Source organism: Polypterus senegalus, chromosome 4 (assembly GCF_016835505.1).
Source record: "Polypterus senegalus isolate Bchr_013 chromosome 4, ASM1683550v1, whole genome shotgun sequence".
In the NCBI taxonomy this organism is placed as follows: Eukaryota; Metazoa; Chordata; class Cladistia; order Polypteriformes; family Polypteridae; genus Polypterus; species Polypterus senegalus.
The window spans coordinates 13,917,233-13,933,719 of NC_053157.1; the positions used below are offsets into that span (position 1 = coordinate 13,917,233).

The 16,487-nt window shown below is 36.3% G+C and overlaps 1 protein-coding gene across 1 annotated transcript in view; it reads left to right on the forward strand.

Annotated features, from left to right (window-relative positions):
- The window catches only part of mnd1 (meiotic nuclear divisions 1 homolog (S. cerevisiae)), a 67,841-nt gene that overhangs the window by 31,795 nt on the left and 19,559 nt on the right, over positions 1–16,487 (forward strand). Inside the window, exons 5-6 of the mRNA XM_039750275.1 lie at positions 2,792–2,866; positions 12,673–12,787. Coding sequence (XP_039606209.1) covers positions 2,792–2,866; positions 12,673–12,787 — 190 coding nt within the window. The remainder of the gene's footprint in view (positions 1–2,791; positions 2,867–12,672; positions 12,788–16,487) is intronic.

Genomic DNA, 16,487 nt, shown 5'->3' on the forward strand with positions numbered 1-16,487 from the left:
GGATGTTTGCTTTTAAAGATCAACAGAAACTGCTCCAGAAATTACTTTCTTCCTAGTGCAATCCAGATTTTTAATAAGGAATAACTAAGAAACTCTATACCCTTAACATTTGTATTTTTCCATATGTATTATGTAACTGTTTTAGGTAAAAACATAATGTCAGATTATTAGAAGCACTTAGCAATGTACTGTCATCAAATGATGCTAATATTTCTGCACATTTTTTTAACTTTGAACCTGCTCTCTGTGTGTTGTGACAGATAGGGGGCGCTATCGCTCCCTTGAACCCCTGTCCATGACTCCAGACACCAGGTAAAAGTCCAATAGTTGACTTTATTAAATCTCCACAGTGCACAAAGCACCCTCTCCTCCACTTTACTCATACAAATAACCAAATACAATAACAATAAATCAATCCTCCACTCCCAGACGCATTGCCACCCTTCCACCGAGCTCAGCTTGCCGTCTGGGAGCTCTCATAGTCCTTTTATATTCCCTGACCCGGAAGTGTTCCCAATCCCCAGTCCATGTGATCTTGTATCACTTCCAGGTCAGGTAAAATGTTCTTTTCTTCACCCAGGAAGCCCGTCGCTCTTCCTTTGACGAACTTCTGGGATAAAGGGCACAAATAAGTCTTCGGTCCTCCCAGCAGCTCCCTCTTGCGGCCCCTGTAGTATCCAGCAGGGCTGAGGATAAAAACTACAAAGTCCATGACTCCCTGCTGGTCTTCGGGGCACCTCAATACTGCAGGGAGGGCTCCATCTGGTGGCCTAGGGGTATTGGCGGGGATGACAAGCCGGCCAAATACCACAGTGTTTATTTATTTTGTATTTTTTGCCTATTTTTGGATGTAGCTTAGAAGGCAAATTTTATGATTTCTCATGTAAACATCACTAAAAATGATCATGATCCTTGATGACCTTTGTCTTTTTATTTCATTTACTTATTAAATGTTTAGAAAGTATGAGTATAAGGAACATGGAAAATCACTTTATTTCTTTAGATGCATTATGCAAATGGTTTGGCTTTTTTTGCAGTGTTGCAAAATTCAGATAAACTGTATATGAAAATGATTTCAGTAGGAAAAACAGTTCCTTCATTACCCATAACTGGGTGTTGGGATGTAGTAGCATTTGTCTCTAGAAAGTTCATTTTTCTTTTTTAATTTGAGATGTTCACGTGTTACACTAAACTAATATGCCTTTTGACTCGTCGTTTTCTTGTGTTGAGGATTTGTTGTGCCAACTCTAGCTTGCTTTGCATGTTTAAATTCCTGCTGGTTAAATACAATATGCATATGGAGGGAGCTACTATAAAAATCTAATGAGCCTAGTTTTTATTAATAAAATGCCTAAATAAACATTACAGTTTACCAAGATGTGTATTATTTAATATGATAAGGATGCATCTTGTTCAGGATAACACACTGATGGAAAAAAAAGTCTTGATTTTTAATCTGCTTTCCTAGGGTTTCAAGGAAATCAGGGAAATATGGACACAATAATTCACTAACTGTATCTTGATAACAATGAAGAACGTCAGTTATCATTAGAGAAAAATAACTATAGATATACAAAGTTACTTAGTCAACAGGATATACATTGTGTCAATGAGGACTGAAGCATGCATACTGCCTGTCTCTGTCTGCTATTTTTACTTTACCACTCCTTTTTGTATGTTTAACTTTTGTTCTAAAGCTGTACAGTTAAAACAGTTGCTTGTGATAAGCTAACCTTTTTTATGCATGCAAGTGAGTAAAAAGTAAGATGCTACAGCACAAATCCTAAATTTGTTGTAATTACGTGTCAGAAAGCTGACTCACAAGCACAATTTCCATTTTGGACTTGATTAATCCGCAGCCATTCTGTTTATTGACTTTTAACTGTAAATGATATTCAGCTATACATTCTCCTTAGGCAGTATTAAGCATGAGGGAAAAATAAGAAGTGATGTACCTGCCTTGAAAAACAAATACTCTTTCATTTTTCCTTTTTATATGTATTTTTTTTCTTTTGATGTTTTCCCTTTTTATGCTGTGTATAGGTACAGTAGATGATTTGGAAGACAGTTTTAAAAAGCATGCATGTCCGATTGGCAATATAGCAAGCATCCAGTGAGAAGCCACTTTTGGGTCTTGCTAGATTATTGAGGGCATCATCTGTTTTAGAATATATGGCCTTTCTGCAACACTTGTGAATGTTGTACTACTAAAAAAACAAAAATATTAAAGCCGTAATTATGAATACAAGTACAGATGTAAATATATAAACTGAATATTCTGGGCTAGTGGCACTGGAGGTTGTTCACAAATCTTCATTCTACCTTCACACTTGCATTTTACATCACTGGAAGCAGATTTGAAGTTAATGCAAGTTACAGTTACCCTAATTTGAGTGGATCTTTTTTAGTGTCAAAACCTTGAAAATGATATTTCATCCATCCATCCATTATCTAACCCGCTATATCCCAACTACAGGGTCACGGGGGTCTGCTGGAGCCAATCCCAGCCAAAACAGGGCACAAGGCAGGAAACAAACTCTGGGCAGGGCGCCAGTCCACCGCAGAAAATGATATTCCAAAATACCAAATTATTGTTTCTTGTCATATTTTACAATACATATATTTATTTGAATATATATAAAAATTTCTCAAGTACAATGTCATTACTGCATCACAATAAATATAGTTTAACATACAGTAGTTAGGAAACTGTTGTTACAGTATACCTTGTATTCAAGCAGTGTTTAAAATTGAAACAGTTCATCTACCCTTTATTGCTTTCAATTTATAGATTGCAGAGGGTGAGCAAAAGAAAACTGCTTTAGAACTTGCTGTAAAAAAGGCAAAAATGGGTCGTCAAGACACGGTAAGTGAGCATTGTTTATTTTAGGTTTAATTCTAAGGCAATGTGAAGTAAATGACAGACATCTCTTAATACCATCTTATTTGCCGAGTGATAATACATAAGTATATAATAGTCATCCTCAAGATGTTTAAGGTCAAAGTGCATTGAGGAGCTTTACTGAAGATTGTGGGGAGTCAGAGGGGCCAGACAACTACTACATTAATTGGTACACATGACAGCAGTTGTGTTCCGTCTTGAAATTTATTTAACTTATTTATCTCTTTATACAGGAGGAGAAAAATATGCCATATCAAAATGTATATGTATACACTTATTTATCCATATCATTTTTGTTTGTAACCTCCCAAAAGTAACAGTAATGGGAATTACTAAGGAGGTACTTAGTGATTTGGAAATTGTAGATGGAGAATTATTGCTTTGTAACTATCGTATTCTAGAATTGTACACAGTAACGGGGATTGTGGAAGAAAAGAGAGTGCAGGCAGGCTGGAAAGGGTGGAGAAGAGTGTCAGGAGTAATTTGTGACAGGTGGGTATCGGCAAGAGTGAAAGGGAAGGTCTATAGAACGGTTTTGAAACCAGCTATGTTATATTGGTTGGTTGTTGACAGCGGAAAACGTTCTATCCACGCATATAGGTTTGTTGCTGATCTTGTTTCATTGTATCTTTACCATGAGGATTTTCATTTTCAGGAATGCTGATGCAGTACACTTAGACGTCAAAAAAACAATGCCATGTTGTTAATGTATCAATCTTAACATCTTGGAAATAAAATGTACTTTTGTCTTTGATTTGTCACTAAAATCTTTTTGTTAAAGTATCTGTCTACCCATAGTAACTAGATAAGTTAACACCTGTGTAAACACTTAAGTGGTGACTCTTTTGATGCAGTGTTAGGAAAATTTAAAAACCGTATTCAGTTGTTTGCCTGTTTTTCTCATACAAGTGTGCATTGTGCTTCTGCAGTGGTCTTTGCTCTCAATGATTGTGCTAACACCCTGGCTGCCATATCTTTACAGTAGTATGCAAGTAGATGTGCATTAGAAATTGATCACTGACTCTCCTTTTAACCTCTCATGAAATAAACTTTCGTTTATCTGTGCACTTGATTAATTCATGAATATTTCACATCCTTATTTATTTCCAATTAGCTTTTTCAAAGAGCAAAGTTACATAACTGCAAAGCATAGAACTTGTTTATACATTTTATGTATGGTTAACAAACAGTCTTAGGATGCAATTGCTAACTTATTAAGACGAGTCAAACGATGCCATTTTCTGGAGGGGAGTGTGGTGAGGTGGTTACTAATCCTCACTGGACATGGGTAAGCATTTCAGGTTTATGAGCTAACAATCACTGATGATAAACTTCATTAATTTGCTCTCAATATTACATGGTTTTTCCAAAATATTGTTTCAAAACATTGTTGTAAATTTTACTGTACTCCTGTCTCATTGATACCAAAAAATCTGGAGTGTCTTCAGCTTTTGTTTTTCTGTGTATTATGCTTAGGTCTCAAAAAGGATGTGCAGTTTTTTTCAAAAAGTAACAAGCTGAAGTTCACAAATCTATTGTTTTTGCTATTGCATTTCATCAGTCATATATTTGCAGTTATGGCCAAAACATTTGAAGTCCAAGTATTCCAATTTTTAAACATAGCACCTAACTTTTATGAAGTTTATTAAATGTTTTGGTCATGCTCAAATGGTCCAAAATTTTCGTTTCTTTCAATAGGACTTCAAAATGCATTCAAGACTAAGTTATTTTAAGACATCAGGAAGTACATTTCCGATATGTAAAAATTGATAAGAAGCTGTGTTGATGTATCTGAAAATTAATTTGAGATATCATTCATTTTATTTCAGATACTGAATGAATATATTTTTGTATCTAGATATAAAATACATTTAAAGATATTTTTAAGATGTCTGGAATGGAGCAGAAACCAATTTTAAGATACCAGGAAGGCATATGTAACTCTACATACTGATTTTATCTGTCCAACGGACCTCTGATTTATCTACACATCACATCAATACCATCAGATTTCATTCATTCTTGATTTATTGTTTATTATTTGGGGTTGCCTGAGTTTTATTGGAAAGTTTTGCTGTTAATTTAAAATGGATAGAAAAATGTATTGTGTTTATGGTAATTTCAGCTGGTGATTCCAATTTATTATGACTGTTTGAATTATGTAACAGAGTATGGTGTAAGGCTTCAAGTAGAAGAAGCCAAGAAACAGCACCTGGCACATTGCAGAAGTGAAGACAATATGGCTCCACCAGGGATGAGGTGGGGGAGTGGTGACGAAAAGTAAAAGAAATCTTTGAATAAAGAAAAAATAAAGTATAAAGAGAGGTTATCAACCCCTCATCGACTGCATTGAAAGCATGTGCGTTAACTGTCATATTACGATTATAACCTCTCTGGCAGTCTTTTTGTTTTGATATATCAACGTGTAGCATTTCATGACACACAAGCACCCCCAGGGGGCATCAAGACGCCATGTAACCTGTTTTTTTTATGTTGAACCAACATTGAAATATACTCAAATTTTCACTAAACACAACTCCATCAAACAAATGACAATAACATGGCTTTGGAAAGCAATCCAGGAAGAACTCAGAATACTGCTTTTTACTGTTAAGGTAAAGTTTTTCAATGCTGTATGATTAACAAAGTACAGAAATTAATTAATTGAATAATACAAATTAAAACACTGATTTATTTATTGTACATTTTATAGCAGTGTCACTAAAGACCAAGTACAGTTGTCCTCAGATAATATTAAGCCAGAGACTTTTGACCTTTTTTCTAATTTGGTCTCTATTTATTTCATCAGCCCTGTTGCTTTTAATTTCATTGGTTGTTTGTCTTTAAAAGTATTCAAGAATACTTCTAAACTCCCTTAACAGTTTAAGCTCACTGTGACTATCTCACTTTTTCCAGCATTGCCATTCAGTTGTAGTTAGAAAGGAAGAAACTTGCTTCCAGACTAGAGAGCATTTTCATGCTGTTGCCCACAAAATTTGAAAATGCTTTTCTGTATATTAGACTATTTTTAAATTTTAACTGACTGGTCCTGAGTTTTAAGTTCAATTCTGACATGTCCTAGAATACCCCCATCAATCAAAATGTATAACTAAGAATAAAGTAAAGTAATGCCTAATGTCTTATCAAAGTAAAATCCATCTTGTAAGTAAACACATCCAAGTCATCATCTTTTATATCAAGGATTAGACAGAGAAAATATCACATCTTTTTAAAACCTAGCCAAATGTATGCCTTGAGTAGTTTTTGAACCCCCAGGATGTTGAAGTCCCTCAAGATCCTGGTTATAGGCAGGTAACCTGTGAAAAATGGTAGCTTTATGTGTGATTCTGAAAATGAAATTTCCAGTGCACCTTCTCCAGGCTAATAACAAAAGGGGTGAGTGGACCTGCTTTGCATATTTAAGGTAGATGACACAAAAGCTGCTCCTTTAAGACTTATCAATGGCTCTTTGGTGCAGAGCTGCCAAAGCCACCATAGAATGCTTAAGCATAATGTCCTTTCATTTTTCTTTGTTATTAATGGATGTTTTTCCTTTTTGATGGTCATTCTGGAGGTTGTGTTACTCCTGGATTCTTAGTCATTAGTTACTGTATTTTTTGAACATCAATTTAACAGGACTAAATTTATTTTATAATGTTTATATGTACTGTTTGCTTTTATGTTATTTTGTGACCCTGTGGTCATAATGGTTGTGTGTTTGTTGGCAGCAAGTTCACATGGTTTGCATCTGACCATCTTTGATGTCAATTATGGAAAATACAAATAAGGTCATCGTGGTGGCCATTTTCTATCTGAGCTTGCATATATATTCCAAAAAGTCTTCATCATGTTTACTTTGCTTTTCTGGTAATAACTTGGCTGAGGATTCTGACTACGATTTTTGCTTAGTGTTGAGGTACTTTTGAAAGAATGTGTTGATTTCCCCGTTACAATCTTTGCTCGTCACAATGTACATCATTTGTTTCTTGGTCCTCTGTTTAAAATCTGTCTCTCTTTGTTGAGACAGTACACTCATGGCCAAAGAGGGTCATCTTTGATTTTGGATCTTGAACTGGAAGTGACTTAGGAATGTTTTTCTTATAAAAATGACTTTACTTTGAGTCAAGTGAAGAATCTGAAGCAAGAGCTCAAGGAGAGAGTGATATGAGAAGTGTGTCACTTTTGAGGTTGGGAAAGTGGATGAACCACTCTGTCTAATAGACAAAAGGATTAATTGCCAAATAAGCAGTTTAGTTTTTACACTTGAACATTGTTTTTTCTCTTTCATGTATACTCTTTTATGTGTGTGTATTTTATTGTAAAATAAACACACTTGTTTAAGGCAGTTGGAGTTCCTGGCTTTATTCCAGGGTTTGGAGAGTCTGTGGTAGGCTGACTGTAATTTGAAGAAAGGCAAGGATTGATTAAATGTAAAATTTCTGCAGGTGTGTGCCAATTGATAAGAACAAATAAACAATAAAAAGAAAGTGAGAATACAAGTTTGTTTTTTCTTTGCTTGACATGGGACATTACACTCCTATGTATGTTGCTTTTCAACAAATTCTGAAGAGAAACTATGAGGTAGTCTTGAAAAACAAACTGGTTGTGAACTCTTATACTTTGGAGTTAGCTCAGTAAAGAAGGTTTGAGCAGGAATTAGGATTATTCCATGCCCCCATAAGAATACTTAGCATTTGGAGCTTGTGCTGGTGGATTGCAGATTGAGTTGCAGACAAGAAAGTCCTGACTATTCACACAGATGCACTTAAAAATGATTCAGTGGATTTGACTACCTTGGAGTCTGTGGTTGTGGTGCTTAAAAGATGACTGGAATCTGAATCGACAGTCCAGTTTATGGACCTCAACTCTCATGTGAACATTAACAGAGACCCTTTAAAACCGTATGATTGAGGAAAACAGACTAAATGGGGTGTGCATGCAATTGTAAATTCTTAGCAGATGTTGCTTTAAGTCGTGGATTGTCCATGACAAACTGTTTCTGAATGCAAGATTGGCCATGATTATCTTTGGTCTTTAAAGCAGCTTAGGCTAAAAGACAAAACTTCAGTAGGTTGTTATGTCATCTAATCTAAAGACATACAGTATATTCTAGACAGCTGGATGGTGGCCGTGTCACCACTTGATTGCTAATTGGCCCAGGTGCTCAAGGGATTGGCTGGATGCACCAAAAACACCCAAAAGATGTTTTGACATTGTATTTAGTTAGCATGATCCTTTTTAACCCCACATTTAAGTGTCTGCTTGGTAACTGCGTGATGCTAGTATGTTGTCAAAGTGTTTATTGGTACTCTCTGAGAGATTTGTTTCTGCCATCTACTTGGGGAGGAGTGGTGGCTCTGAGGCTAGAGATTTGCACTGGCAATCAGAAGGTTGCCGGTTTGAATCCCATAAATGCCAATAGGGACTCTGCTCTGTTGGGCCCTTGAGCAAGGCCCTTAACCTGCAATTGCTGAGCGCTTTGAGTAGTGAGAAAAGCGCAATATAAATGCAAAGAAAGAATTATTATATTATATTATTACTTCTGGAAGAGGCTTCAACTCGCTCTTACCAAAGGATTTAGATGAAATAGGTTTAGAAAATGTGTGTGTGGATTTATAGACATTTGTTTTTGATGATAAAGTTGTGGATTTCAGTCATTCTGAAGTACCTGCCACAGATCTTAGGCTTGTAATGAGAGAATCTGGTACACATGCAAACTATCCTGATTACGTGTTAGTTTATGGCTAGTATTAAAATATTATGATACCGTTTGAACTTACTGAACTGATTTTTCATCAGTTTGACAATTTTATGTATTATATTTCCACAGACCCTCCTCTGAATTTGTGAATAGATTTTCATGTGATCTATTGTCTGCTACCATACTGCATATTATTGTCGATGAAGTATTTCGCTCCAGGCTGATTCTTGACAAAACAATTGTCTAAGCTTGCAGAATTTGTCTTTAAGGGTAGTTATTAAGTAACCGAGTTATTACTTGATGAATCATTCTTCTAATGCTTTTAAACTAATTACTCTGTCTCTACATAGATTTTTTTTTGTCTTTTACTCCCTGGATTCTATTCATCTAACAAATGTAAATCTAGGTGTTGTGTGTGTATGTGTGTATATACAAATTTTTTTCTTCACAGTGATGTGGTACAATCAAGACAGTGCTGTATACTATTGTAAAGTACAACAAGAATGTTGTGGATTTTTATTTTTCAATATGAAAATAATAAAATTGTTAGCATACTTCTGAAATACTAATACAGTAAAAATTTTGGTGGTAGTTAATGTGTGTCATCTGTATTACAAGTCATTGGTTCAGCACACAAAACAAGCAATTATTCAGTGTTTTATGTGAGCACAATGAAGTAGGTGCTTTTAAAATAGACCTTTGTTTTAAATATTTTCTTACATAATCTGGTGAGGTACAAAACAAATGTTAAAGTAAACAAGTCCCATGGCTAGCTTTGCTTACTGTCAGTTACCTAGAGGCTGACCCGTGACTCCTAAACAGCCTGGAGAGACGCCATCCTTCAGTTAAGGATTGTAAAAGAATGCTTATTTGTTTTGGCATTTTTCTCCCATTTATCCACCTGTCCTTCTAGGATAATAAAAAAATGCTTGAAGCAAGTCCTTAGGTCATTTTTTTTTCCATTCCATGTTTAGATGTTTTGACATCTACAATGAGAATGTTAATAAAATTGAGATAACAAGATAAAGCAATGAGCTAGGTGAGGAATTGTTTGTAAATATAAATTACATCATACACCATTCTTTTATCCTTTAAGCCAGTTAATGGTAAAGGTAAACCAGTACCTATCCTGGCAGGACTGGGTGCAAGACAGGAAACAAACATACATAAGGTACAAGTCCATCACAGTAAACATACACACAAAAACCCACACACACACACACACACTTTTACTGGGGGCAATTTATAGTCTGCAGTAAAGTAAAAGGCATGTCTTTGAGGATACAATTGCAATCCTAGAATACCCAAGGGAAAAACGCGCAGAGCATGAAAAACATAACACAGTAATTGAGCGTGCGAATTGAACCCAGGATTCTGAATCATTGTGCCACTAAGTGTGTTACAGCTATTTAAGGTATTCTGTAGTGATTTGCCATACTTAATATTCATAAGGTATCTTCTATATTTAATTCATGCTAGTGCTAATGTATGGATAGAAGACAAGTTTCTAAGAATCAACAGCTTGCGTGATAGGTGCTTGACAGGACAATAGCTTCAAGCACAGATTAATAGCTGTGTGGTATCCATACAGTATCTCCAATTGTTTATTTGTTTGCTTTAATTTCAGAGTACACAGAGACTAGCAGTGGCTCCTGATCCAGGAAAGCCAGTTTATCTTATATTGCAATTTTAATAATGGCTTTCTTAAAGCCTCTTGACCTGTCAAACCTGCAGCTAAAAGTCTTACTTCATAGTTGAAAGTGACACTTGCTTACTTCAACCACTTTAAGCTGTCCCTGAAGCTGTTGTCCTGTGAGGCACCTGTCATGCAGACTGTTGATTCAGGCTTTGGATCTGCCAGACCTGTTCCTGTCAGAGTTTCCTCCAATTTCTATTCTCACTTTGGCATAGTAACATGTATTAACACACCACCTTGGCTTTTTTTGTAGTTTTCCCTAAATGAAAGACTAGACTTTTAAAGGTTATAATGGGCTGTTTGTCTTTCTTTGTTGTATTGCCTTTTTCTTGCCATTATGATAGTAATATACAGAGAAATATTGTTCAAATAGTACTAATGTAGCAACACAGTTTGTTCTTAATTTTTTTTTTTATATATAGACAGAGGTTATTAACGTAAGTAATCGGCAAAGTCGGGAGACATGTAGGAAATGGTTGCATGAAAATTTCAAGGCTTAATTAACTTTCATTGCTGCAGAAAAGCTGTAAGTTGTTAACTCATTACTTGTTCTCTGAATAGGCCCTTTCAAATTACATTTTTTCAGTTTTTGGGAACCTTTTTGTTTTTTGACCTCTGGCAGTTTACTAGTCACCTTTGTGCCATTTCAGGTTATGCCCTGGACTTGAACTGCTTAAATTTCAATAAAACTGAATATGGTATAGTACAGTATATGGTATAAGCAAGTAAATGTTTTTCTTAATGCACTCAAAGTAAGTCTCAATTGGGTATTGAATACATGCTTGTAATTTTCCTTCTAGTGCTTTAGTTCGCTATGCCTCACTTGATAGTTAACTATTTCTGGAATGAGTATTAATATTTGGGAAAAAAGCAACAATTATATAAGGTATTTCTGTTATTCATTTCATCCATTAAAACTGCTTTTCAGTAAAGACAGCTCCCTGCTAACAACAAGAAAAACTAGTGTATAAAATTCATTTTCTGTTTTCTTCTGTAATTGTTCTATCCTTTATTGTACCTTGCTGACTGATGTCCAGAATCCTGACACAATTCAGCCTGTTTTTATTTGCAAAATACTGTTTACTGAGGTAATTGTCCGGCTTTAATCTGTTCTGCCATAGGGGTATGGTAATTTACAAATGAGGCCAGGTAAATCCCCTATTTTGTGTTAATTTTTTTTTTATTTTTATCATCAGTAACATGACAGTGCAATTAGGATTTTCAACATTTTATCATGTTTATCTAGTTTAGTGTCAGGGACAGGGAAGTTGAGGGATGGATTTTGTGGTCAGAATGCATTCAACGCATGAACCACTCATGCACACACCCACACTCACATACATATGTGGCCGATTCCACAGAGAAATGAACTAGCCAAAGGATTTAAATCTGATGCATGATGCAGCAGTGACCACTGCTACCATGCCACATTTAATAGTAATATGGGGGATTGCTGGCACAAATCGCTGTTATTAATCATTAAATTTACCTTTTTTTGCTTAGTAGTAAGTCATCAAGCTTTATAGTTGAAGTAGGCCAGATTCACACTACTTGACTTTGAGCAGTTCATGCTTAATGACGACAATTGCTGGATCTTGTTGCCCTGAGTAGGACATGCAGAGGAAAACATTGAATGACTCAGTCATGATTTTTAGCAGAGTTTCAAATTTCCTTTTGTACTGTAAAAGTGTCTTGAGTTCAATACATTTTGACAACCAGTCAACATCCATTCATTATCCAACCTGTTATCTCCTAACTACAGGGTCACAGGGGTCTGCTGTAGCCAATCCCAGCCAACACAGGGTGCAAGGCAGGAAACAAACCCCAGGCAGGGTGCCAGCCCACCACAGAGCGTGCACACACACACACACACACACTAGAGACATTTGCATGTCTTTGGACTGTGGGAGGAAATCGGATTACCCGGAGGAAACCCACGCAGACATAGGGAGAACATGCAAACTCCACGCAGAGAGCACCCTGGAAGCAAACCCGGGTCTCCTAACTGCAAGGCAGCAGCGTTACCCACTGTGCCACCGTGCCACCCTACCAATCAACATGGAGCATCTTTTTTGTTCTACTTTTGTGGCACAACAAAGATGACACATCAAACAGACATTTTCCACAGGCTTCTCCAGTTTAAGTTTTGTTATTGCTAGCTGCAGTCTGCTATGACTTAATCACTGGGGATATCACACTACACAACAGACAGTTGTTGTTCATGACTCACTTAAGATTGGAAATGTTGTATCATTTGATTGGGGCTTCACTTGATGATGTTGGTGTTCACTTTGATTGAATTTTTTTACTGTTGTGTTGTCTAAGTTAAGTGTGCAGTTTATTTAGACAATTGATTCCATTTTAAACCTACAGGACAATCGAGCTGCTTTGTTAAAAGAACTACAGGAACTGAGGGAGCAAAGGAATTTGATAAAAGCAGAAGTAGAAAAATATAAGGAATGTGACCCTGACGTGGTAGAAGAAATACGTAAGTGAAATAATAAACTCAACTTAAAATAACTGCTTGAATTACTTGCTGCATTGTCATGATCATCAACAATTTCATTATCTTGGGTTAACCAGGTTTGTTCAGGTACATCACAGATTTCTTTTCTACTCTTTCTAATGTTTTTTTTTTTTGTTCACTTTTGGTGGTGAGGCGAAGTCTTCGCAAATCTACTATGCCTATCTTCCCCTCATCCCTTCTGTGACTTTTTCACTATTTTACCCTATCATCAAAGGTATAGTCTACTCTCAGTGAAGCCCTGCCTTTGCACTCCATCATTTTCATCTCAGTCTTTTCCACATTTGCTTTATATTCCACCTTCACAAATAATTGTGCTTGTCTTTGTATAACTTACACACTAAACATTTCCCCTCACTGCTAGACAGAGTTCTTAATGGGAGACAGCTACCAGAAATACGCCAGTACATTATCACACCTTTGCTGTCACTACTGAGTGTTATCTATAATTAGTGTGCCCTAAGTAGCAGTAGCTTGATTACTTCACAAGACCCACAATCCATTAAACCAGCCTCTCAGTTTATAGAAGTGAAATGCCAGCCCTCGTTTAACACCCTGCCTGAATTTTCTTTTCCTTACGGTAGGGTTTGCCTGTTTTCTCTTAGACATTTTTAATACATTAAAAAAAGTTTGATACATTAAAAAGTTAAAGCTCTCATAAATAAATACATTTTATGCTTGAAGTGCTTTATGAAGCCAACACAAATATCTAGGAGTGATGTATTTCCTTGGCATGTGCCAGCTTTTTGCTTTGAATTTCTAGTAAGTCTTGTTGACTATTAATTGGTTGTTTTGTTTAAGTTCACATTTTGTTTGCCATTTGAAACCAGCCCTTTGGAAATCTTGTTTGACCATATTTATTGCAATAGTTAGATGAAATTGCAGTTTATTTACAAAAATAAAAATCTTAATATAACTAAACATGCAAACAAAGAAGTGCACAATAATGTTCAGAATGTGCTGTTGAAGAATGGCATGTAACATTCAAACTGATAATCATATTTTCCATTTGGAGTATTGTCAAAGTATTTAATAATTAATCCTCTGCACAGAGTTAGGGTAGATGAGCAATCTATTATTTCCATAAACAGTACAAACTACAAAGCAGAATGCAAGAATAGATAATATCACTCACATATGAGGAAACAGATTTTTTTTAAATACATCCATCCATCCATCCAGCCATTATCCAACCTGCTGTATCCTAACTACAGGGTCACAGGTTCTGCTGGAGCCAATCCCAGCCAACACAGGGCGCAAGGCAGGAAACAAACCTGGGCAGGGCATCAGCCCACCACAGGACACCCACACACCAAGCACACACTAGGGACAATTTAGGATCGCCAATGCACCTAACCTGCATGTCTTTGGACTGTGGGAGGAAACCGGAGCACCCGGAGGAAACCCATGCCGACACAGGGAGAACATGCAAATGTCACGCAGGGAGGACCTTTTTCAAGTACATCAAAAACAAAATAGAAACGAATTGACATAAATTAAAAATGGCAATTTCTATCCATCAGCTAATTGTAGAACCTATGCCAGATTTTAGAAAAGGAGTCCAACAAGCCAGACAGAGTCGGAGTCCTGGAGACCTCAGCCTACTTGCCACCTTCCCTCTACTGACCATTCTACAGCTGAGTCATTACTGGGCCAGCCAATCTGATGAAAGGACCCTTCTACCCGGTGATTCCAGTACTCCTTTATCTGAGTTGATATAGAACAAGTATTAAGACTTAATGAGTGCTTTTTATCAGCCTTAAAACACTGGACTGTTCATGAGAATGAAGAATGTGCATCATTCCTTAACCTCTAAATTACTGTGCCATTTCTCAGAGATACTGTACTCACTCTTCATCAGGTAATGTAATCATGATCTGTTGTTTGGTAGGTTGCTAACATGTAGAAGGATCATTGGGAGTTAAAACACTCCTTCATTAAAAGAGCCAGTGCAGAGCTTAGAGGAGGTGGCATGGATAGATAGCACTCACCTGCAGGCTTCTTCATTGTTGAAGTCTATTAGTCTGGGAGCGTGGCTTACAAACAAGTCTTCATAAGGATAAAGGCTTGGATCATCTCACAGACCTGAGGGAAATGAGGCAGATGGTGTTGCCTCTGAGCCCAAATACACTTGGTTGATGATTACTAAATAAAAAAAAATTACTAAGTTCTTATTAAGACATGACTGTAAAATGGTGAATTATGGGCACAGAGAACACAACTGACTGAAGTCTATTTTATATTTGTTATGGGAAACTGAATATTAAATTAAGTATTTCTAAACCGCACACTATGTTCCAGGAAATCAACAGTCATGTAAATCAAGCGGTGGGTGTGCATTTAAAATTTGTGGTACTGACAGCTTGATGCATATAAAATAGTTTTTTTAACCTTAATTCAGGCTGGATTGGGGTGTCAAACTCCGGTCCTGGAGGGCCGCAGTGGCTGCAGGTTTTCATTCTAACCACTTTCTTAATTAGTGACCAGTTTTTGCTGCTAATTAATTTATTTTGCCTTAGTTTTAATTAACATGGCCCCTTAGTTGTTTCTTTTTCCTTAACTAGTTGCCAAACAATAATGAGACACAAAACAAGCTGTCACATGATCAGCTCACCTGTGCCCATCACACAATATCTGAAAATAAAGAAAGGTGAAGTCCCAGTAAGGTCACCAAAACATCTTGAGGGCGTTCTTAGAAAAAACAGAAAATCAACACTTTTGTAAATGTCTGCTGTGGCAGAATGAGAGCAGCAACAAGCCATGGAATTAAATAACAAGTTTAATTATCAGCAAGAATCGGCTTCTCATTAAGAGATTGGTTGGAGTGAAATTGGTTGAGCTTGAAATCCCAGTTTAGCTGGTCATTTGTTGAAATGAAATAGAGTTTGAGGCCAGACTCAGCTTGTCATTTGTTAGTCTACTTCAAATCTCATTTCTGTTTGGCTGTCTTCTAATGAAAAAAAGGATAAATTCAGAGGACTAAATCCTTAAAAACAGGGCTATTAAAATGAAGGGAAAAAAAGTTAATTAGCAGTGTAAACTGGTCACTGATTAAGAAAAGGGTTAGCATGAAAACCTGCAGCCACTGCGGCCCTCCAGGCCCAGAGTTTGACACCTGTGGTTTAAAGATACTACAGACCTCTTAAAAAAGCTTTTTTATTTTTTTGTACAAGAGGCAATAATGAAAGAGGAAGTACAAGGATATCAGACGAGCTCATTTACTTCCTGTTGTGTGCATACTTTAAATAGCATTATGTTAACCTACCAAAGAACCAAAATGGTCTTAGTTTAAAGTTAGAAGCAACTTTAATGAGCTATTGGGAAATTCTGAAACATGAAATTAAGCTTATGAGGCAGTTTGCCTTGCCTGCTACAAATTCAGTGGAATGTGTAATTTTACAACTTGATTCCTGTTTAGTGATGATGTGTGTCAAAAAAAAAAAAACTGGTTATCATCAGACATTTTCTCAAGTAAAATATAAAATAAACAGAAAAATATAATAATGGCAGCATCTAATAAAAGGAGCGCTTTTATTATTATTGGGCTAAAGATCCAACTGGTATATTACAATCATTTATCTTTTTTTTTGGGAATGATTTCCAATTTGAAAGCTTTTTGTCACTTCTCTTCCATTGAATTTAACCATCACTGATGGAGGCACGT